Source organism: Mustela erminea, chromosome 19, assembly GCF_009829155.1.
Source record: "Mustela erminea isolate mMusErm1 chromosome 19, mMusErm1.Pri, whole genome shotgun sequence".
Classification (NCBI taxonomy): domain Eukaryota; kingdom Metazoa; phylum Chordata; class Mammalia; order Carnivora; family Mustelidae; genus Mustela; species Mustela erminea.
The window spans coordinates 7226164-7244065 of NC_045632.1; the positions used below are offsets into that span (position 1 = coordinate 7226164).

At 43.9% G+C, this 17902-nt stretch overlaps 1 protein-coding gene across 1 annotated transcript; it reads left to right on the plus strand.

Annotated features, from left to right (window-relative positions):
• The first annotated feature begins 2425 nt into the window (after positions 1–2425).
• Positions 2426–13189, plus strand: LOC116579144 (zinc finger protein 665-like). The gene is given in 5 exon segments (XM_032324133.1): positions 2426–2490; positions 4898–4990; positions 6451–6577; positions 10439–11939; positions 11941–13189. Coding segments are annotated over 4 exon segments (1704 nt in total). The 5' UTR covers positions 2426–2490; positions 4898–4975; the 3' UTR covers positions 12002–13189.
• Positions 13190–17902: the final 4713 nt, after the last annotated feature.

The window sequence follows — 17902 nt, forward strand, 5'->3', positions numbered from 1 at the left end:
AAAGAGATTTTATTTATTTATTTGACAAAGAGATCACAAGTTGGGGGGGGCAGGCTCCTCGCTGCGCAGAGAGCCGGATGTGGGGCTCGATCTTATGACCCTGAGATCATGACCTGAGCTAAAGGCAGAGGCTTTAACCCACTGAGCCACCCAGGCGCCCCTAAATTGGAACCGGTTTAAGTAAAAGCTCAGCGGGTGGTGTTGGGGAATACAATTTTTAAAAAAAATCGTCTCACAAGCCAGCAATCCTCTCCACAAGTGTACAGAAAGAAAACAGTTTCATTAGTGAATAAGCATTAAACCAGAATGTGATGTGCATCAGAGGCAGTCTTGAGAGACTGCAAAAATGAATCTCACCCTGTGAGAGAAGACAAGGCAATACAACCGATTACATATGTGTTCTCAAGAAAGATCATAACTAGTCCTCAGGAAGACACGACAGCACCATTTGTTATACATGTTCTTCCTGACATCACCAGGTAAGCTGGTGGCCGTTTGTGTTAGCTAATTGGCTTTAACCAAAGGGAAAACAAACTTACCTTTATGACAGGAGGGAGTTTTGCCACTAGGAACAAGGCAAGTTATGAGTTAGGCACCTATCCTTCCACAAGAATTGGGAGATAAAGAGATATCCCCTTTTATGTTTATATTTCAAAGAGAGGGCTCCCAGATCCTTGAGCAAACATTCCTGAGTTACAGTGTTCCTAAGAGCCTGATTTAGCTTTTCAAAGACGTACAAACATTTCAAACAGGAAGACAAAGAACTTACAAGTTTCTAAGGGAAATGCTCTAGGAAAAGGGAGAAAGAGAAGTCTCTTTGCTTTTTCTTCCCCCAAGAGGGAAGAAAAGAAAAATATTCTCACATTTTTAAATGTGAAAAGAAAGAGGTTTTCACATTTTTAGTTTACATTTTTCCTTACAGAAACAACATACATTCGTTTCATTAAAACAATATTGTTTTTTGACACCCACAATGTGCTCACATGTCAGGAACTGTGCTGGGAACTTCACATACCGTTTGTGAGTTAATTCTTGTAATAGCCTCGGAATTGGGTTTTAGATCACCATTTTCCTCAGGAGGATTTAGATGCAGGGCTTTCCCTTTCTGCGGGCAGGTTCCCTCTGTCTCTCTTCTGTTTCCTTATGACTGATGGTTAAAATGCTCTTCATGTGACAGTAGCTCAATATACACAGAAGAAAAAAAAAGCGAAGGAGTGGTGGGGTTAGTGGGAGGGATTTTCTGATAGCTTGCTCATTTGTGCTGTTTTTTTTTTTTTTTTTTTTTTTTTAAACATGCGGAGTGACCAGCACCTCCCCGGAGTTGGAGACATTGTGCTTGGCAGAATTCTCTACCCATAGGTTATAACCAAAAGAGCAAATTTTCACTTATCATTTTTTTTTTTTTTTAGAGAGATAGCAAGAGAGGGAACACAAGCATGGGGGAGCTTCTCTCTAGAAGTAGGCTCCCCACTGAGCAAGGAGACCAATGGCTGGCTAGTACAGCCAGGCTCCCCAGTAAAATTTTTAAATAAAAAACATGGTTTCTAATTATCTTCAGTGTGACTGTAAAGTGAATTTGAAATTATATTTAGAAATTACGACTTAACCATATTGTGATGCCAACAGCGTTTATCTCAAATGCATTTGAGTATAATTCATCTCAAGTGTGGAATGATATAAGTATAAAAACAGCGATGCAATTTAATCTTTTAAAAAAGTTACTGCTTTTTAAAAAGCAATAAATTATCACACGCCTTAGTTCTCCAAGTCCCACACCTCAGGTCTTGTCCCTGGGAAAGTTTCCGGAACACAACAGGGTTGAGTCACCGACTTAGAAGTGAATGGAAAGTAGAAACGGAAATGATGTTCTGGGCGCCCTAATGAGATTGCACATTCTGCCCAGGCAGAATTTGAGTTTCACGTTCTAGTACGCACTGCCTAGGCCTATTCCAGTTTTTGGTTAAGTGGCAACAGTGTTCCAGAATTCGCCCACCGCCCACATCCACCTCGCTCCGAGGTCCCAGCTCCCAGATCTCGGAGCTGTTTCAGCTTCTCCGGCGGGACTTGCGGATTTTGACTTGAACCGTTTTCAGCTGTGAAGAGGGCAACATCTTACTCTCCGACAGAAGTGGCGTCCACAAAACTCTCAGCTTTTACCTTAAAACTGAAACATTAACTTGAAACAAAAAGCAATGCTGCGGCCCTGGCGAGGAAACAGGGCTCAAGTATCACTAAACCCTAAAAACCTGGGAGCTACTCCCAGGTCCTGACCCCGTGTGGGCTCCGCGCGTCCTGGCCTGTCCCCAACCAACGCCTCCTCTCTATGGTTACCGCTAGCCCTTGAGGCCCCTCCTTCCGTCCCGCGCGGTCCCTACGCTGGCCTGGCTTTGCTCTGCGCCCCGCCCAGGCCCCGCCTCTTCCCTCTGCGCGCGCGCAGAGGTCTGCAGACCCGGAAGCGGGTTTCGTGGAGCCGAGGCCAGTCTGTGGAGTGTGAGTTTCGTCTTTATTGTTTAAACATGCGCCTCGCAGTCCCCCCTCGTCTAGCCCCGGGGTGTGGGGGCCGCTAAAATCTCTGCACCACCCCTTCAGCCCCCCCAAATTCAGACGCTTCCTTTGGAGGCCGGGGGCTTCCTTTTGGGTTTGAAATCCGCGAGGTGGGTGCGCGCCGTTCTCGGCCCCTAGGGGACAGCGCCGGCCGCCCCTCAGGAGAGGCCGGTCCTCATCTGGGCCGGGAGGTTCGGAGAACTCGGCCCTCCCCGGAGACGCTCGCACTGCCCCTCATCTCGCGTCCCTCTCCGCGGGCTCCTCCGCTCCCCGGGTTTCCGCCCGTCAGTCCTCGCCTCTCCTCACTCTTTGTTGGGAAGTGACTAAAAAGGTCCTGTCTTGAGACAGAGCACCCCGCTCCGGATAATGTGCTCTTGTGGGAGGTGGGCCTCTTATCCCAACCCCCTCCTGGGTGAGAGGAACGCGGAGGAGCGGAGGGGCTGTCCACCTTCCAGGCACATGTCCCATCCCCTTACTAGCAAAACGAGATGATTCGGGAAGAAGCAGAGGAATTGCGGTTTGGGACGTGCATGGCGTGCATAGGGTAGTCGGGAAAGGAAAGGAAGGTCAGCTTTCATTTTTAGGAGATTGAGGAGGGTTGCTTTAAACAAAAGTTCATTGGAGAAGAACAAGAGTTGGAGGTGGTGGCGGTTTTTCAGTGGTAGCACGTGGTGGTTAGTGCATTTGTTGCTGGGGCAGGAGGGAGCTTCCTTTTTTTTTTTTCTTACAAGCAGGAGATGAAATTCTCATAAAAAATACCCTCCCTAGGGCGCCTGGGTGGCTCAGTGCGTTAAAGCCTCTGCCTTTGGCTCAGGTCATGATCCCAGGGTCCTGGGATCGGGCCCCAGGTCGGGCTCTCTGCTCTGCAGGGAGACTGCTTCCTCCTCTCTCTCTCTCTCTGCCTGCCTCTCTGCCTACTTGTGCTATCTGTCTGTCAAATGTATAAATAAAATCTTAAAAAAAAAATACCCTCCCGTGTTAAAAATAGCTCTTATCTCCCCCTTTCCTGCTGGTAAAGTAGGCTGCAGGGAGTGGTACTTGCCTGAGAGCTCCTACCTACTCCGTTTTAAATGAGGTTTCCTTATTTATTTTCACAAGACCCACTGAGAGAATTATAGAAAAATGAACAAAGGAAAATAAGGGAGGACCACAAACAGATGGCAAAGTAGCAGCTGTGGGAGAAAAGAAAATTGAGAAATTTAGAGTAAGAAGGAAATCTCCAGGGAGATCATGGAAAACAAAATGTGGAGAGGCCCCCCACCTTTTTCTGGGAGGAGCTCTTGATGGGCGGGTGGGGGGCCTCCAGTAACAAAGGGGAAGCCACTTCACAGGCAGTAAGGGGAGAGTTTAAAAGAATTGGAATTGTGCCAGGGGCGAATGGGTGCCCAGTGGGTTAAACATCAAACTCTCTTGGTATCTCAAGTCATGATCTCCGTGTTGTAGGTTGGGGCCCCAAGTCAGGCTCTGGGTTTAGTGGGGAGTCTGCTCAGGAGTCTCTTTTTCCCTCTGCATCCCCCATCCTATGAGCTCACTCTCTCTCTAAAATAAATAAATAAATAAATAAATAAATAAATCTTTTAAAAAAGAGTTGAAGTCTGCTCAGGAGTCTCTTTTTCCCTCTGCATCCCCCATCCTATGAGCTCACTCTCTCTCTAAAATAAATAAATAAATAAATAAATAAATAAATAAATCTTTTAAAAAAGAGTTGAAGTCATGGCCTTCATGTTCCTTCTAGCTCCTGCCCCTTCCAGATCTGGGCGCTGGCGACAGCAGTGCCCACAGGCGAGCAGAGCCAGAAGGTGGGAGGTGTGCTGGGCTGTGAGTGTGCCGCACCCAGCGTTACTGGACTGCTGAGGCATTTTGCAGATACAGCTCCGGTGTCCCTCCCAGAGATGCCCCCTGCAGTGGTCAGAGGGGAGGATAGGACTCAGCCTCAGTACCACTTAAAGTGCCCCACGTGCTTCCGGTGTGGATCCAGCATCACCAAGGCTCTGGGTCCTCCGACTTGGAGGCTGACTGCAGCACCTGACCCCGGGGGGCGCGGGCGTGCTCTGTGGGGGGTGTGATCAGGGCGGGTCTGTGACCTGGAGGGGAGTGTCGGGTCCAGCCCAGGTCCCCACTGCTGTCGTGTGTTGTGGGGGCTTCACCTGGGCAGGAGCCAGTTCTGAAGAAAGGGGTGGGGACACTCACTGGTTGGTGTCTGGAGGAAGTCACTGTCCCTGTGCCCCCTCCTGTGGCAGTGGGCAGCAGAGGACTGTCTTTTCCACACGGAGAGGGCTTCGTGTTTGACGTTGTGGTACAGGAAGGATGTCGATTGATTCTAAGCATTCAACTGCAGCTTCTTGACCCCTAGGATTGAATTCTCAAGGCCCATCTTGTCTGAGGAAGCAGCAGCGTGGACGAGGAGGAAGAGGAAAGGAAGGAGTCAGGAATGGCTGGCTGTCAGGTACAGTCATATTCTGGGATGACTTTGTCTCTCATTCCTGCTGCGCCCTTGAAGGACTCGCTCACCTTCTCTGACCCTGAAGTGTCCAGCTGAGTTGTGTCTGTGCACACTCCCCCAGGCCTTCCTCAGTCCGTCTCCCTCCACTCAGATTCCATCTCCTTGTGCCCCAGTGACATGGAGCCTGTGAGGGGGCCTTTTTGTGTCCTGGAGAGCTGCTCCTTATTTCAGTATGTTTGAGCGTGTATATATGTGTATGTGCATGTGTAGACGCGCAAGTCCCTAGTTTTTGAAAAGACGTTATCATTATTTCATAAATAAGTCATTAATTGTTGAAGTGAAATCTTAAGCATTTTCCATAGCTGTACATTTTTCCTAGTCTAACACAAGTTAAACAGTATAAGAAGAGTGACGTGTGCATGTATAATGACCTTTTATGCATCTCCACGTTGTTGGCCTTGAACTTGTTTCAGATTGTGTCAGGTAGCCCTCTCTCAGTCTACTCTTGATGCTGTCTGGTGATATGTTTACTTGTTTAGGTTCAGTTCCAAAGCCTAAACATCTGGATTCAGGAGCTTATTCTGCCATTTCTTAGCATTTGACCTTGGGCGGGTTTTGGGGAATGTGCGTGACACGGGTGTCTCCTCAGGAAGGTGGGAACAGATCTGTCTTCAGTGAATGATGTTGTTACAGTTTATGCATGTAAAGCATTTAGCACAATGCCTGCCACACGGGAAGCATTCAAGAGCTTCTGTTCTTTGCTGTTGCTATCATGATCCGTTTTTAGATTCTGGTCTTTCTCCAAAGTCATTGTGGACATTGTCCTCTCTGAAGATAACACTTGTGCTCTAGCCCATCTGGATATTGAGTATCACTCAGTGTCTAAAACACGATATATAACACTTCTTTTTTTTTATTAACATATAATGTATTATCTGCCCCAGGGGTACAGGGCTGTGAGTCATCAGGCGTACACACTTCACAGCACTCACCCTAGCACACACCCTCCCCAATGTCCATAGCCTAAATAACACTTCTTGTGGGTAGCCCTGTATTGATTGTCTGTTTTTTTAAGTTTGTTTATTTTTTCTTAGTAATGTCAACACCCAGCGTGGGGCTCAAACTCACAACCCCAAGATTAAGATTCACATGCTCCTCTAGCTGAACCAGCCAGGCACCCCTGATTTCCTATTTTTATATTTCTTCTATTGTCCACAGAAATGGGAAAAAAAAAAAAGAAAAGAAAAGAAAAGCCATCCCGAGAGGCCATCCTAACCTCTTATGGAAAATATATTAGGCCAAAATAAGGGACACAGAACTTGTTGAGAAGTACCTTCCGTGGACCTGTAAGAACACCCACTTCATCTGAATCCCTCCCTACGCATCTCTCCTCTTTTCATTTTATGTGAAGGTAAGAACTCTCCCCACAGCTCCTTGGTGAGATGTTTGTGTTCTCTTTTCAGGGATGGTTGACCTTCAGGGATGTGGCCATCGAATTCTCTCAGGAGGAGTGGGAGTGCCTGGACCCTGCCCAGAGGGCCTTGTACAGGGATGTGATGGTGGAGAACTACCGGAACCTGGTCTCCCTGGGTGAGGAAAACGTCCCTCCAGAAGTTGGGGTCTGCCCTTGGGTATCTTGGTATTTTCCCTTGTTTGCCTCCTGGGAGCCCCTGCCCTGCTTGGCTGAGATTGAAGCCCTGTTGACTCAGAAATGAATGGGGCTTCTGGACTTTTCATTTACACTTTCTTCCGATGATCTGCGCACTTCATCAGGCATGGTGCCAGAGCTCAAGTGTGCATAAAGCCTTAGGAAAAACAAAATATCCAGTTCCATTTTTCTACCCCTGTGCTCTTGATTTCCTAGTTCTCAGAAGACAGCGAGATATTCATAAAAACTGTGCTCTAACTCAGAGAAGGCAGTGGGCGGATGAATTTTTGAATCCGTTTTTCGGCTTTACTGACAAAATTACGTTTAACGTGTACCCCACGATGATTTGAAATACACATACATCATGGAAGGATTTCCATAGTCAAGTTAATTAAGATCTATTACCTCACTTGTTTTCTTTCTTTCTTTGCTCCTTTGGTAAGTACACCTAAGCTCTGTTCTCTGAGCAGTTTCCAATTACACAATATTATCAACTGTAGTCACCATGTTGTGCATTAGTTCCTTAGACCTTATTCACCACGTAGCTGAAACTCTGTCCCTTTTTACCTGTGTTTCACCATTTCCCCTCAGCCTCGCCTTCAGCAGCCACCCAGCCTCCCTGTGTCCAAACATGGTTTCTTCCACTGTCATCACCTCCCCCATGTTAAATGTCTTCCATTCTTGCCCGACATCCATACCATAATTCCTAGAGTTAAGAATGGGACAGCGTGATGCTATTTGCCTCATCATTTCCTTCTTTTATTCCGAGGTGGGAATTCTAACTGCCCTAGTACACTTATCTTCCCACAGATTGGCAAGTTCAGTCCCTTGTCCCATGTGCTCTTCCCCTTGTGCCGTCCACTGCTGACCTTCCTTCTGGCCTTTCCTTACACGGTACCTTGACTGGGATGGACTGCACTGTCGCTTACTAGCATATTAATTTTGTACTCTTGAACAACCTCATTCCCACAGGAGCCCCTCACCAGCCGCACTGCTGACTGTAAGGAGCGGTCCCGGTTTATCCACTGTATCGCTGTTCCCGGACACTATGGCAATCCATAAGTGCAGGGGGTGATGAGGCACTCAGCATGGCTGAGTAATACTGTCGGCAACACAACACAGCTCTGGGGTCTCCATTGAAGTACTTATCTCAGAGCTCCTGATCTTGGCTGTGACGTGTAGGCAGTTGTGCATAAGAATCCATTGTCTGAACCCACAGGCCCAGGTCAATCATGTTGCTCTAACTTACTTTCTCTATAAATAGGGGTTAGAAACACAAACCCCATGTGCCTACTGTCGCTATTTAAATAACAGTGAAAATCTGAGGACTCCTGGGTGGCTCAGTCGGTTAAGCATCTAACTCTTGATTTTGGCTCAGGCATTGATCTCAAGGTGATGAGTTCAAGCCCTGCAATGGGCTGCACGTTGGGCATGGAGCCTGCTTTAAAAATAATAATAATAATGATAATATACTTAAAAGCTTTTTTTTTTTAAGTTTTTTTTTTTTTTTTTTTGACAGAGATCACAGGTAGGCAGAGGGGCAGGCAGAAAGAGAGAGAGGGAGAAGCCGACTCCCTTCTGAGCAGAGAGCCCAATGTGGGACTCGATCCCAGGACCCTGGGATGATGACTTGAGCCGAAGGCAGAGGCTTTAACCCACTGAGCCACCCAGGCGCCACTTATTTCAAGGCTTTTAACCATGTCAGCACCATTAGAAGGTTTAGAATATTACATGTTTCATAGTAAAGTCTCAGAAATTCTTTTGCTTAGTATGATACGGCAACCTTCCATCACAATTTTAATCAGTTGGCCTTTTGCTTATGTCTTGGCTCAGGCTGCCATCCCACGTACCATAAACCAGGTGGCTTAAATGACAGAAATTTACTTCTCGCAGTGCTGGAGGCTGGCAAGTCTAAATCTTAGTGCTGATTAGTTCAGTTCCTGATGGCACGCGCTCTCTCTGGTTTAGAACACAGTATTCTTGCTGTGTTTTTGCGTGAGGGCAAGAGTGAGAGGCAGTAAGTACTCAGACATCTTCTGGCACCTCTAATCCCATTGCTGGTACGCCACCTTCATGACCTGCCAGAGACCCCCTCCTCCAACAGCATCATACTGGGGTGGACACAGACTTTCAGACCCCGCAGCCTGCTTTACATTTTGTAGGGTTTCATTCTGCAATTTTGTTCAGACAGTATTTGATCTGGCCTTAGTTAAGAAGGTTTTCATGCACAAGCTCTTTATTACATATACTTTGTGGCTGATGACCTAGAAAATTAAAGAACATTGTGTAGATAGGGAATTGCTCTGTTGCTTGGCTGTTCTATAAAATCACAGTTGTGATTTATGGGGTGCCTGGCTGGCTCAGTTGGTGGAGCCTTTGACTTTTGATCTCCAAGTCATGAGTTCGAGCCCCACATTGGGTACAGAGATTACTTTAAAAAAGTCATAATTGTGATTTCTGACTTCTTTCCCCAATTATTCTTTTCTAAGATTTTGTTTATTTATTTGACAGAGTGAGATACAGGTGAGAGAGGAAACACAAGCAGAGGGGGAGTGGGAGAGAGAGAAGCAGGCTTCCTGCCAAGCAGTCAGCGGCACTCGGGGCTCCCAGGACCTTGGGATCATGACCTGAGCTGAAGGCAAACACTTAACGACTGAGCCAGCCAGGCGCCCCAATTATTATTCTTTATAATGTTAAGTATTTCTCTGACTTGAGACTTCAAAAGAGAGTGGTCTTAACACAAATTCCTGTTCTCGTATTATGTGCTAGTTCCAGAATAGAAGCCCTTGCTTTTTTTTTTTTTTTTTTTTTTGAGAGAGAGTTGTTAAGAATTCCACAAACTATAATTTTGTGTAATTGTGGTTATTTATTATTTCTGTCCTGATTTCATTGTAGGTTACTAAAATGTTTTATGAATTGTCAGTTGCCATGATTTATTTTTCCAAATATATAATGCAGCGTAACTGATTGGTCAGTATTGCAAAATGGCCATTCCCAATGAATATAATTTTATAACCAGTATTATTCAGAAAAATATTTTTATAACTTTGATTAAATTCTTCCTCATTTCCCCGGTGCTGCTCTGGTTTTCTTTTTTCTTTTCTTTTCTTTTTTTTTTTTTTTTTTTTTTAAAGATTTTATTTATTTATTTGACAGGGAGAAATCACAAGTAAGCAGAGAGGCAGGCAGAGAGAGGAGGAATCAGGCTCCCCATGGAGCAGAGAGCCTGATGCAGGGCTCGATCCCAGGACCCTGGGATCATGACCTGAGCCGAAGGCAGAGGCTTTAACCCACTGAGCCACCCAGGCGCCCCTGCTCTGGTTTTCTAACTGAAAATTGCCATTGACTAGATTGCTCATCAGATAAGTTTCTTCTGGATCATTTAGCATTAGAGTATATCATATTGTACTTTAGCATTAATACCCAATAAATATGCAGTAAGTATGTATGGTATTTTTATCTCTTCAGATAGGAAACAGCTATATATTTTCTGTGAAGTGGTATGTGATTGGGGGCCATGATACCCCTTCTGTCAGGGCTAACATAAGTTTGCATACTGATTTTTCTTTTTCTTTTTTCTTTTTGTCATTGATTAAAGTAGGCTTCTCTAAAAGTAATTTGAATTACATATAAGTACCTTTTTATCTTAAAGAATTCTATTCCTTTTGTGTTCCTAAAAAATTGAAGATCATGGTTCCTCTTCATAACTGATCAAAATATGTAGTACTTTTGGTGTAATATGTTTTTGAGTATGAAGTTTTTCTGGAATTAATGGGAAACCTATGGTTCTTTATATCTTGTAGCCATCTCTCCCAAATGTATGATCAAGGAATTACCACCCAAAGAGAACAGTAATACAGAGGAACTATCGCAGAGAGTAAAATTGGAAAGATATAAAAGCTGTGACACCGAAGATTATGCCTTTAGAGCAGTCCAGAAAAATATTCATGACTTTGAATATCAGTGGAGAGACAGTGAAAGAAATTACAAAGCCATGCTTGTGACCCTTAACAAAAATCTCATTGGTGGAAAGGATCACTATGGTAGAAGAGATGCAGGAAATAAGCCAACTGAAACCAGGTTTGGACTAAGCTTTCAGTCACATCTGGCTGGAGTGCAGATACTTCAGACCGAAGGGAAAATTTTTGAATGTTACCAAGTTGAGAATTCTCTCAACAATGGTTCTTCAGTTTCACTGCGTCCCAGAATTCTTCCTACTGTCCACACCAACATTTCTAATGAACACCGGCATGATATCTTGCATTCTTCATTACTCACACAAGACCAGAAAGCACACATTAGGGAAGAACCTTACAAATGTGACAAAGCAGTTAATCCCAGTTCACACCTCACTAGACGTCAGATCATCCATCCAGGAGAGAAACCATATAAATGTGATGTATGTGGGAAGGTCTTCAGTCACAACTCCCACCTCGCATGTCATCGAAGAATTCACACCGGAGAGAAACCTTACAAATGCACTGAGTGTGGCAAGGTCTTCAGTCGCAATTCACACCTTGTACGTCATCACAGAATTCACACTGGGGAGAAACCTTACCACTGCAATGAGTGTGGCAAAGCCTTTAGTGAGTGTTCAAGCCTTACTAACCATCAGGTAATCCATACTGGAGAGAAACCTTACAAGTGCAACGAATGTTGTAAGGTCTTCAGTCAGAGTTCAGGCCTTGCAAGCCATCGCAGAATTCATACTGGAGAGAAACCTTACAAATGTAATGAGTGTGGCAAAGCCTTTACATATAGCTCACAACTCACTAACCACCAAGTAATCCATACTGGTGTGAAGCCTTACAAATGTACTGAGTGTGGCAAAGCCTTTAATCAGAGCTCGCATCTCACGAGACATCAAATAATCCACACAGGAGAGAAACATTACAAGTGTGACGAATGCGGGAAGGTCTTCAGTTACGACTCACACCTCGCACGTCATCGCAGGATTCATTCTGGAGAGAAGCCTTACCGGTGTAGCGAGTGTGGCAGAGCCTTTAGTATGTACTCAAGCCTTACTTACCACCAGGTAATCCATACTAGAGAGAAACCTTACAAATGTAACGAATGCGGCAAGGTCTTTAGTCAGAGTTCGAGCCTTCCTAGTCATCGGAGAATTCATACTGGCGAGAAACCATACACATGTACCCAGTGTGGCCGATCTTTTATTCAGCGCTCAAACCTCACTAGACATCAGATGATTCATACTGGAGAGAAACCATATAAATGTAATGTGTGTGGGAAGGTCTTCAGTCAAAATTCGAGCCTTGTGAGTCATCAGAGAATTCATACTGGGGAGTTACAAAGGTAGTGAGTGTGACAAAGCCTTTATGGTCAGTTCAAGCATGAATTGGCCTTAGAGAGTCCACACGAAAGAGAAGTCATAGAAATGCAGCATATGGGGCAGAGGACTTACACAGGCTTCCCAGCTCCCTAGACATCGGGATACCCATCTCTGATGAAGCCACGTTAAGGTAATGTGCACACTAAGGCTTTTGCCTGTGGATCGAAACTACAGAACATTGCAGGCCTCATACTGGACAGCACCCTTGCAAGTGCAATAAATCTCAAGGCTTTCTGTCCAACATCCATGCCTTTGGTGTCCTGACCGTATTTATACCAGAGAGAAACCTGCAGATTTACTGAACATCTAAAGGCCTTTAAAGCAACAGTGTGTCCTCGGGGTTCACCAGTTCGTCATAGAACAAAATAATTCATAATAGGAAGAAGTCTTACAAATGTAATGAATATTTTTATATTTCTTCCATGACTTTCACAACAGAATCCACATCAGAGAATTCTTACGAGGAATAAAATAACTAAGTCTCAAGTTCTCTAAATTTAACCTGAGATAGTACATACTGCAGAATGATTTTTTTTTTAAATACTTAAAGCATACCACAGAATAATTTGAAGCCAAAATGTGGTAAAATTCTAGATGGAAAAAAGGATACATAGAGATATAGCAAAGTTATCTAGAGCCTGAAGATACTATACTATGGTTTCTTTGCTAAATCGTTTCTAGTTTAAAGTATTGTTTTACACTTCAAATTTAAAGCTGTGATCATTTTTGAGCTAATATTTGTACAGGTGTGAAGTTTTTGCAGAGATTTCTTTTGGGGGGGGGGTATGGAAATCAACTGGTCCAGCATCTTTTCTCCCTTTTTTTTTTTTTTTTAAACTCTCTCTTCATTCACTTTCCTCGGTACCTTTGTCCAAGCTCAGTTGGAAGTACTTGCGTTGGACCATTTCTGGGTCCTCTCTTCTTTTCCATTGATCTGTGTGTCTCTTACTCCACAAATATAATGTGGGCTTGATTACGTTTCACTGTATTAGAAATCTAGAATGAGTGATTGCGACCACTGTATTCTTCCTTTTCAGATGTTTTAGCTACTGTAGTTCCTTTGCCTTTCCTTATAACTTCTAGAATAATCTTGTTTGTATCTACAAAATATCTTGATGGAAATCCTGTTAAACCTGTGTATCAATTTGCAGTCATTTGACATCGTTTCTATATTGTATTTTCCAATAAATGGCTGTGGTATGTCTGTTTGTGTGATCTTTTATAGTTTTTTGGGATCAAAATCCCATCAGTGTTTTGTTAAATTAACATGTCTGTACTTTTTCCTTTTCAGGCAGTCATATATATTGTATTTTTGATATCAGTTTCCATGTGTTAATTGCTACTGCATTTGAAGTAAGGTAGATTTTTAAAAAATATATCTATTTTATAAAGAGAGAGTTAGTGCAGGGAGGGGCAAAAAGAGGGGAAGAGAGAGAATCTCAACAACACTCTGTGCTGAGCACGGGGCTCGATCTCACGACCCTGAGATCGTGACCTGAGCCAAAATCAAAAGTCAGGCACTTAACCAACTGAGTCACCCATGTACCCCAAGATGGATTTAGTAAAATGTTGATCTTGTGTCCTCAAAATTTACTCATCTCCCAGGGCACCTGGCTGGCTCAGTTGGAAGAGCGTGCAATGCTCGATCTTTGGGTCATGAGTTCAAGCCCCATATTGGGTGTAGAGATTACTAGAACTAAAAACAAACTTAAACAATTTACTAATCTCACTTGCTTTAGAGATTTGTAGGTTCCTTGGGCTGTTCTACATATACTACTTCATTAGTTTCCTAATGCGGCTGTAAGAAATCAGAAACTAAATGCACTAAAACAATGTAGTTTATTCTCTTACACTGCTCAGCATAAGACATCTAAAGTGGATTCACAGCACTGTTAACCTTGGTATTCCACGAAGAGTAGGTTTCCTTGCACTTTCCAAGTTCTGGAGACTGCGCATATGCTTTACCTCGTGGCCCACTGCCTCCAAGGTGGCATCTTGGTACTGTCCATCCTGATTCAGAGCAACAGCTTCTCTGTCTCCAACTCCACTGGCATCCTTCTCACACCCTCCTAATCACATCACATCTATCACATAATCCAGGATCATCTCCCATCTCAAGATCCTTAACTAGGACACATTTGCGAACTCCCTTTTGACATAGAATGTAACCCTCGCAGGTTATCAGGATGAGGCTGTGCCTATCCTGTGTGTGTGTTTGGAGGTGGGCGGGGGGACTGCAAATACATTACCTTCTGTTGATGGGTAAACTGTTAACAACGCCTTTCTGGCCTCCTTCATTTTTCTGTCCTTAATTTCATGGGCTATCATCTTACAGTATGTTGACTAGCAGTGGTAACAGAGGATATCATTGCCTTATCCCCAGACTCTGTGGGGGAAATAGTCATGTTTGCTGTATAGGAAGGTTTTGTAACTGTTCTTTAGTGAGCTGAGGAAGTTTCCCTCTGTGGGTTGTATCCTTTGACTATTAATACCCTATCAGTTACATAGTTTGCAGGTATTTTCTCCCATTCCATAGATAGCATTTTCACTCTTGGTGGATTCTTCTGCTGTGCATAAGCTTTTTTAAAAGAATTTTTTAGGGGCGCCTGGCTGGCTCAGTGAGTTAAGCAGCTGCCTTCGGCTCAGGTCATGATCCTAAGGTCCTGGGACCCAGCCCTGCATTGGGCTCCCTGCTTGGTGGAGAGCCTGCTTCTCCCTCTGCCTGCTGCTCTGCCTACTTGTGCTCTCTGTCTCTCTGTCAAATAAATACAATCTTAAAAAAATAAGAATTTTGAAAAATTTTATTTATTAGAACATGAAAGAGAAAGCACAAATAGGGAGAGGGAGAAGCAGACTCCCCACTGAGCAGGGAGCCCGACATGGGGCTTGATCCGAGGACCCTGGGATCATGGCCTGAGCTGAAGGCAGACACTTAAATGACTGAGCCAGGCACCCCTGTGCAGAAACGTTGTAGTTTGTTGTGGTCACACCTGTCTGTTTTAGCTTGTTTTCCCCCCTGTGCTTTTGGTGTCAAATTCAAAAACCATTCCACAGGCCAATGTCAAGAAACTTTTCGTTTTCTCTAGGAGTTTTACAGATTCGAGGCTTAGACTTTAAGTTTTTGATACTTTTTTTTAGTTGATTTTATGTATGGTGTGAGATAAAGTTCCACTTTCAACTTCTGTGTGTGGATGGAGATCGCTTTCCACAGCACCATGTACTGAAGGGACTGTCCTTTCCCCAGTGTGTGTTTTGGCACTAGTTTTGCACCTCAGGTGGCTGTAAATATATGAGATTATTTCTCCTCTGTCTAGCTGGGGTCTTGCAGGGTCTGATAGAGAATTATCAGTCCAGCTTCCCTCTAAAATAGTCTCATCGGGAATTGGGCTCTCTCACCCCTCCTCTTTGCCTCATTTTCACGTTCTTTCTCAGAACTGCTTAGAGGAGAATGGGGCTGCGGAGGGGGGAGCTCCTACCTGTTAGTATCCAGATGCCCAGATGCAAATAAAGGGGTACAGAGGACTTAAAATTCGGTAAGTGAATTTATAGTTTTTGTTGCTTTTGTTGTTAAAAACCTGCGTTTTGGGGGTCCCTGGGTGGCTTGGGCTAGTGCTGTCTCACTCTCTGTGAAATAAAAAAATAAATAAATGAAAATAAAAATAAGCCCTGTTTCAAGAGTTTTTTTTTTTTTAAGATTTTTATTTGAGAGAGAGTGAGTGAACATGAGCAGTGGGGAGGGCAGAAACAGAGGGAAAAGCAGGCTCCCTGCTTAGCAGACTCAATCCCAGGATCCCAGGATCGTGACCTGAGCTGAAGACAGATGCTTAAGACAGATGCCCAGCCACCCAGGTGCCCTCAAGAGTTCTTGGATCACCAAGTCTTCCATTCCTAGGGGATCTTCTCGTTGTTCCACATGTCAAAGACAAAGTCATGAATGCAAGTGAACAAGCCATCAGAAAATTCCCTTGGCATCATTTCTACTTCCTCTCATATTTGTTTGTTTGTTTTTTAAAGATTTTTCATGCTTCGCTGAGCAGAGAGCCCGATGTGGGGCTCGATCCCAGGACCCTGATATCATGACCTGAGCTGAAGGCAGAGGCTTAACCCACTGAGCCACCCAGATGCCCCGTTCATTTGTTTGTTCATTTTTTAAAAAAGATTTTATTTATTTATTTGACACAGAGAGATCACAAGTAGGCAGAGAGGCAGGCAGAGAGAGAGGAAGGGAAGCAGGCTCCCTGCTGAGCAGAGAGCCCGACTCGGGACTCGATCCCAGGACCCTAAGATCATGACCCGAGCCGAAGGCAGTGGCTTAACCCACTGAGCCACCCAGGTGCCCCATTCATTTGTTTGTTCATTTGTTTTTTAAAGTAATCCCTAAGCCTAACATGGGGCTTGAAATCATGACCCCAAGATCAAGTTGCGTGTTCTACCAACTGAGCAAGCCAGGTCAAATCTACTCTTCAAGTAGATTTTAGCTGCCAATGTACAGAACATCACTCATATTCATCAACGATAAGGTGAGCTGTTCCACACACAACACTTCTGAGACCAAATACGTGGGGTTTTCTCTGCACCAACCAATTCTCCAGCTCTCCAGACACCAACTCTGGGTCCTATAATTCGATTCTGAAACCAACTTCTTGGAATTAGCACAGACCCAGGGATTAACAACTCAGTCTCCCAACACTGCGTCCACTTCAGATGCCAATTCCAAGTTCTGGGACTCCTGCACTTCCCACCCAGTGGCTGTATGTGGCTACAAATTCCAGTATATTCTTGAGGTAGAAGTGGCGATACACAGGGATCGTTTCTCAATTATTTATTTCTTATCTTAAGAGAAATACCTCTAACATTCAGCCATTAACATAAAGTTCCGTATTCATTGTAGGTGAGAACTGTGGGTCAGATTAACTTTCCTTCTTGTCCTATGTGCTGAGCATACGTTCCTATTTTAAATATAATAGAGCTTGAAATGCTTAAAGTCCTTTCCTGAAGATGTTAGTGTAAGGGAGAAATGTAATCATATCACAGCAAGGTGTATAACACCACGAAATACTAAAATACAGGCATGCCTGGAGTAAAACCTGTGCAGTATACTGTATATTTTAATGACTCATTTTTGCATCAAACTTCAGAAGTCAAACTGCTTTCTTTTTGATGTCTTTTAAGGATTATTTATTTATTTATTTATTTATTTGACAGAGATCACAAGTAGGCAGAGAGGCAGGCAGAGAGAGAGGAAGGGAAGCAGGCTCCCTGCTGAGCAGAAAGCCCGATGTGGGGCTCAATCTAGGGACCCTGGGATCATGACCTGAGCCGAAGGCAGAGGCTTTAACCCACTAAGCCACCCAGACGCCCCTCTCCCTGGACCCTGGGATCATGACCTGAGCCAAAAGCAGAGGCTTTAACCCACTGAGCCACCCGGGCGCCCCTCTTTTTGATGTCTTAATATCAGGGATATACTAGCAGTACTACATATTTTCGTGTTTTCTGCTGTACTGAAAAAAGTCTGTGAATGAGAAATGCAAATACCTCAAAAAAGTGGGAAAGTCTCCTGTAAGGCGATCACAGGCTTGTTGAATATTTCAAAGTTTTCAAGTCATCTGTTTTTCTGATTTCTAATTCTTTTAAACTCTGTTTTAGTAATCTATATTTATGGAAATAATTCTCAATTTTCAAGTTAAGATAAAGTTTGAAGTAATTCATACAGGTTTTTAAAATCTATTAATAATCTTATTTACTGTAATTGTATTGTTCATGTGTCTGCACAGCTTAAAATGACTATTTCAAAAGATCTACCTATTATATCAATTTTGATAAGATTACTTTTATGTATTTTATGTGTTTTTCTATACCTCATTATATTCCGTATAATTCTCATTTCTGCCTTTTGCTGGATTTACACTGTATCTTT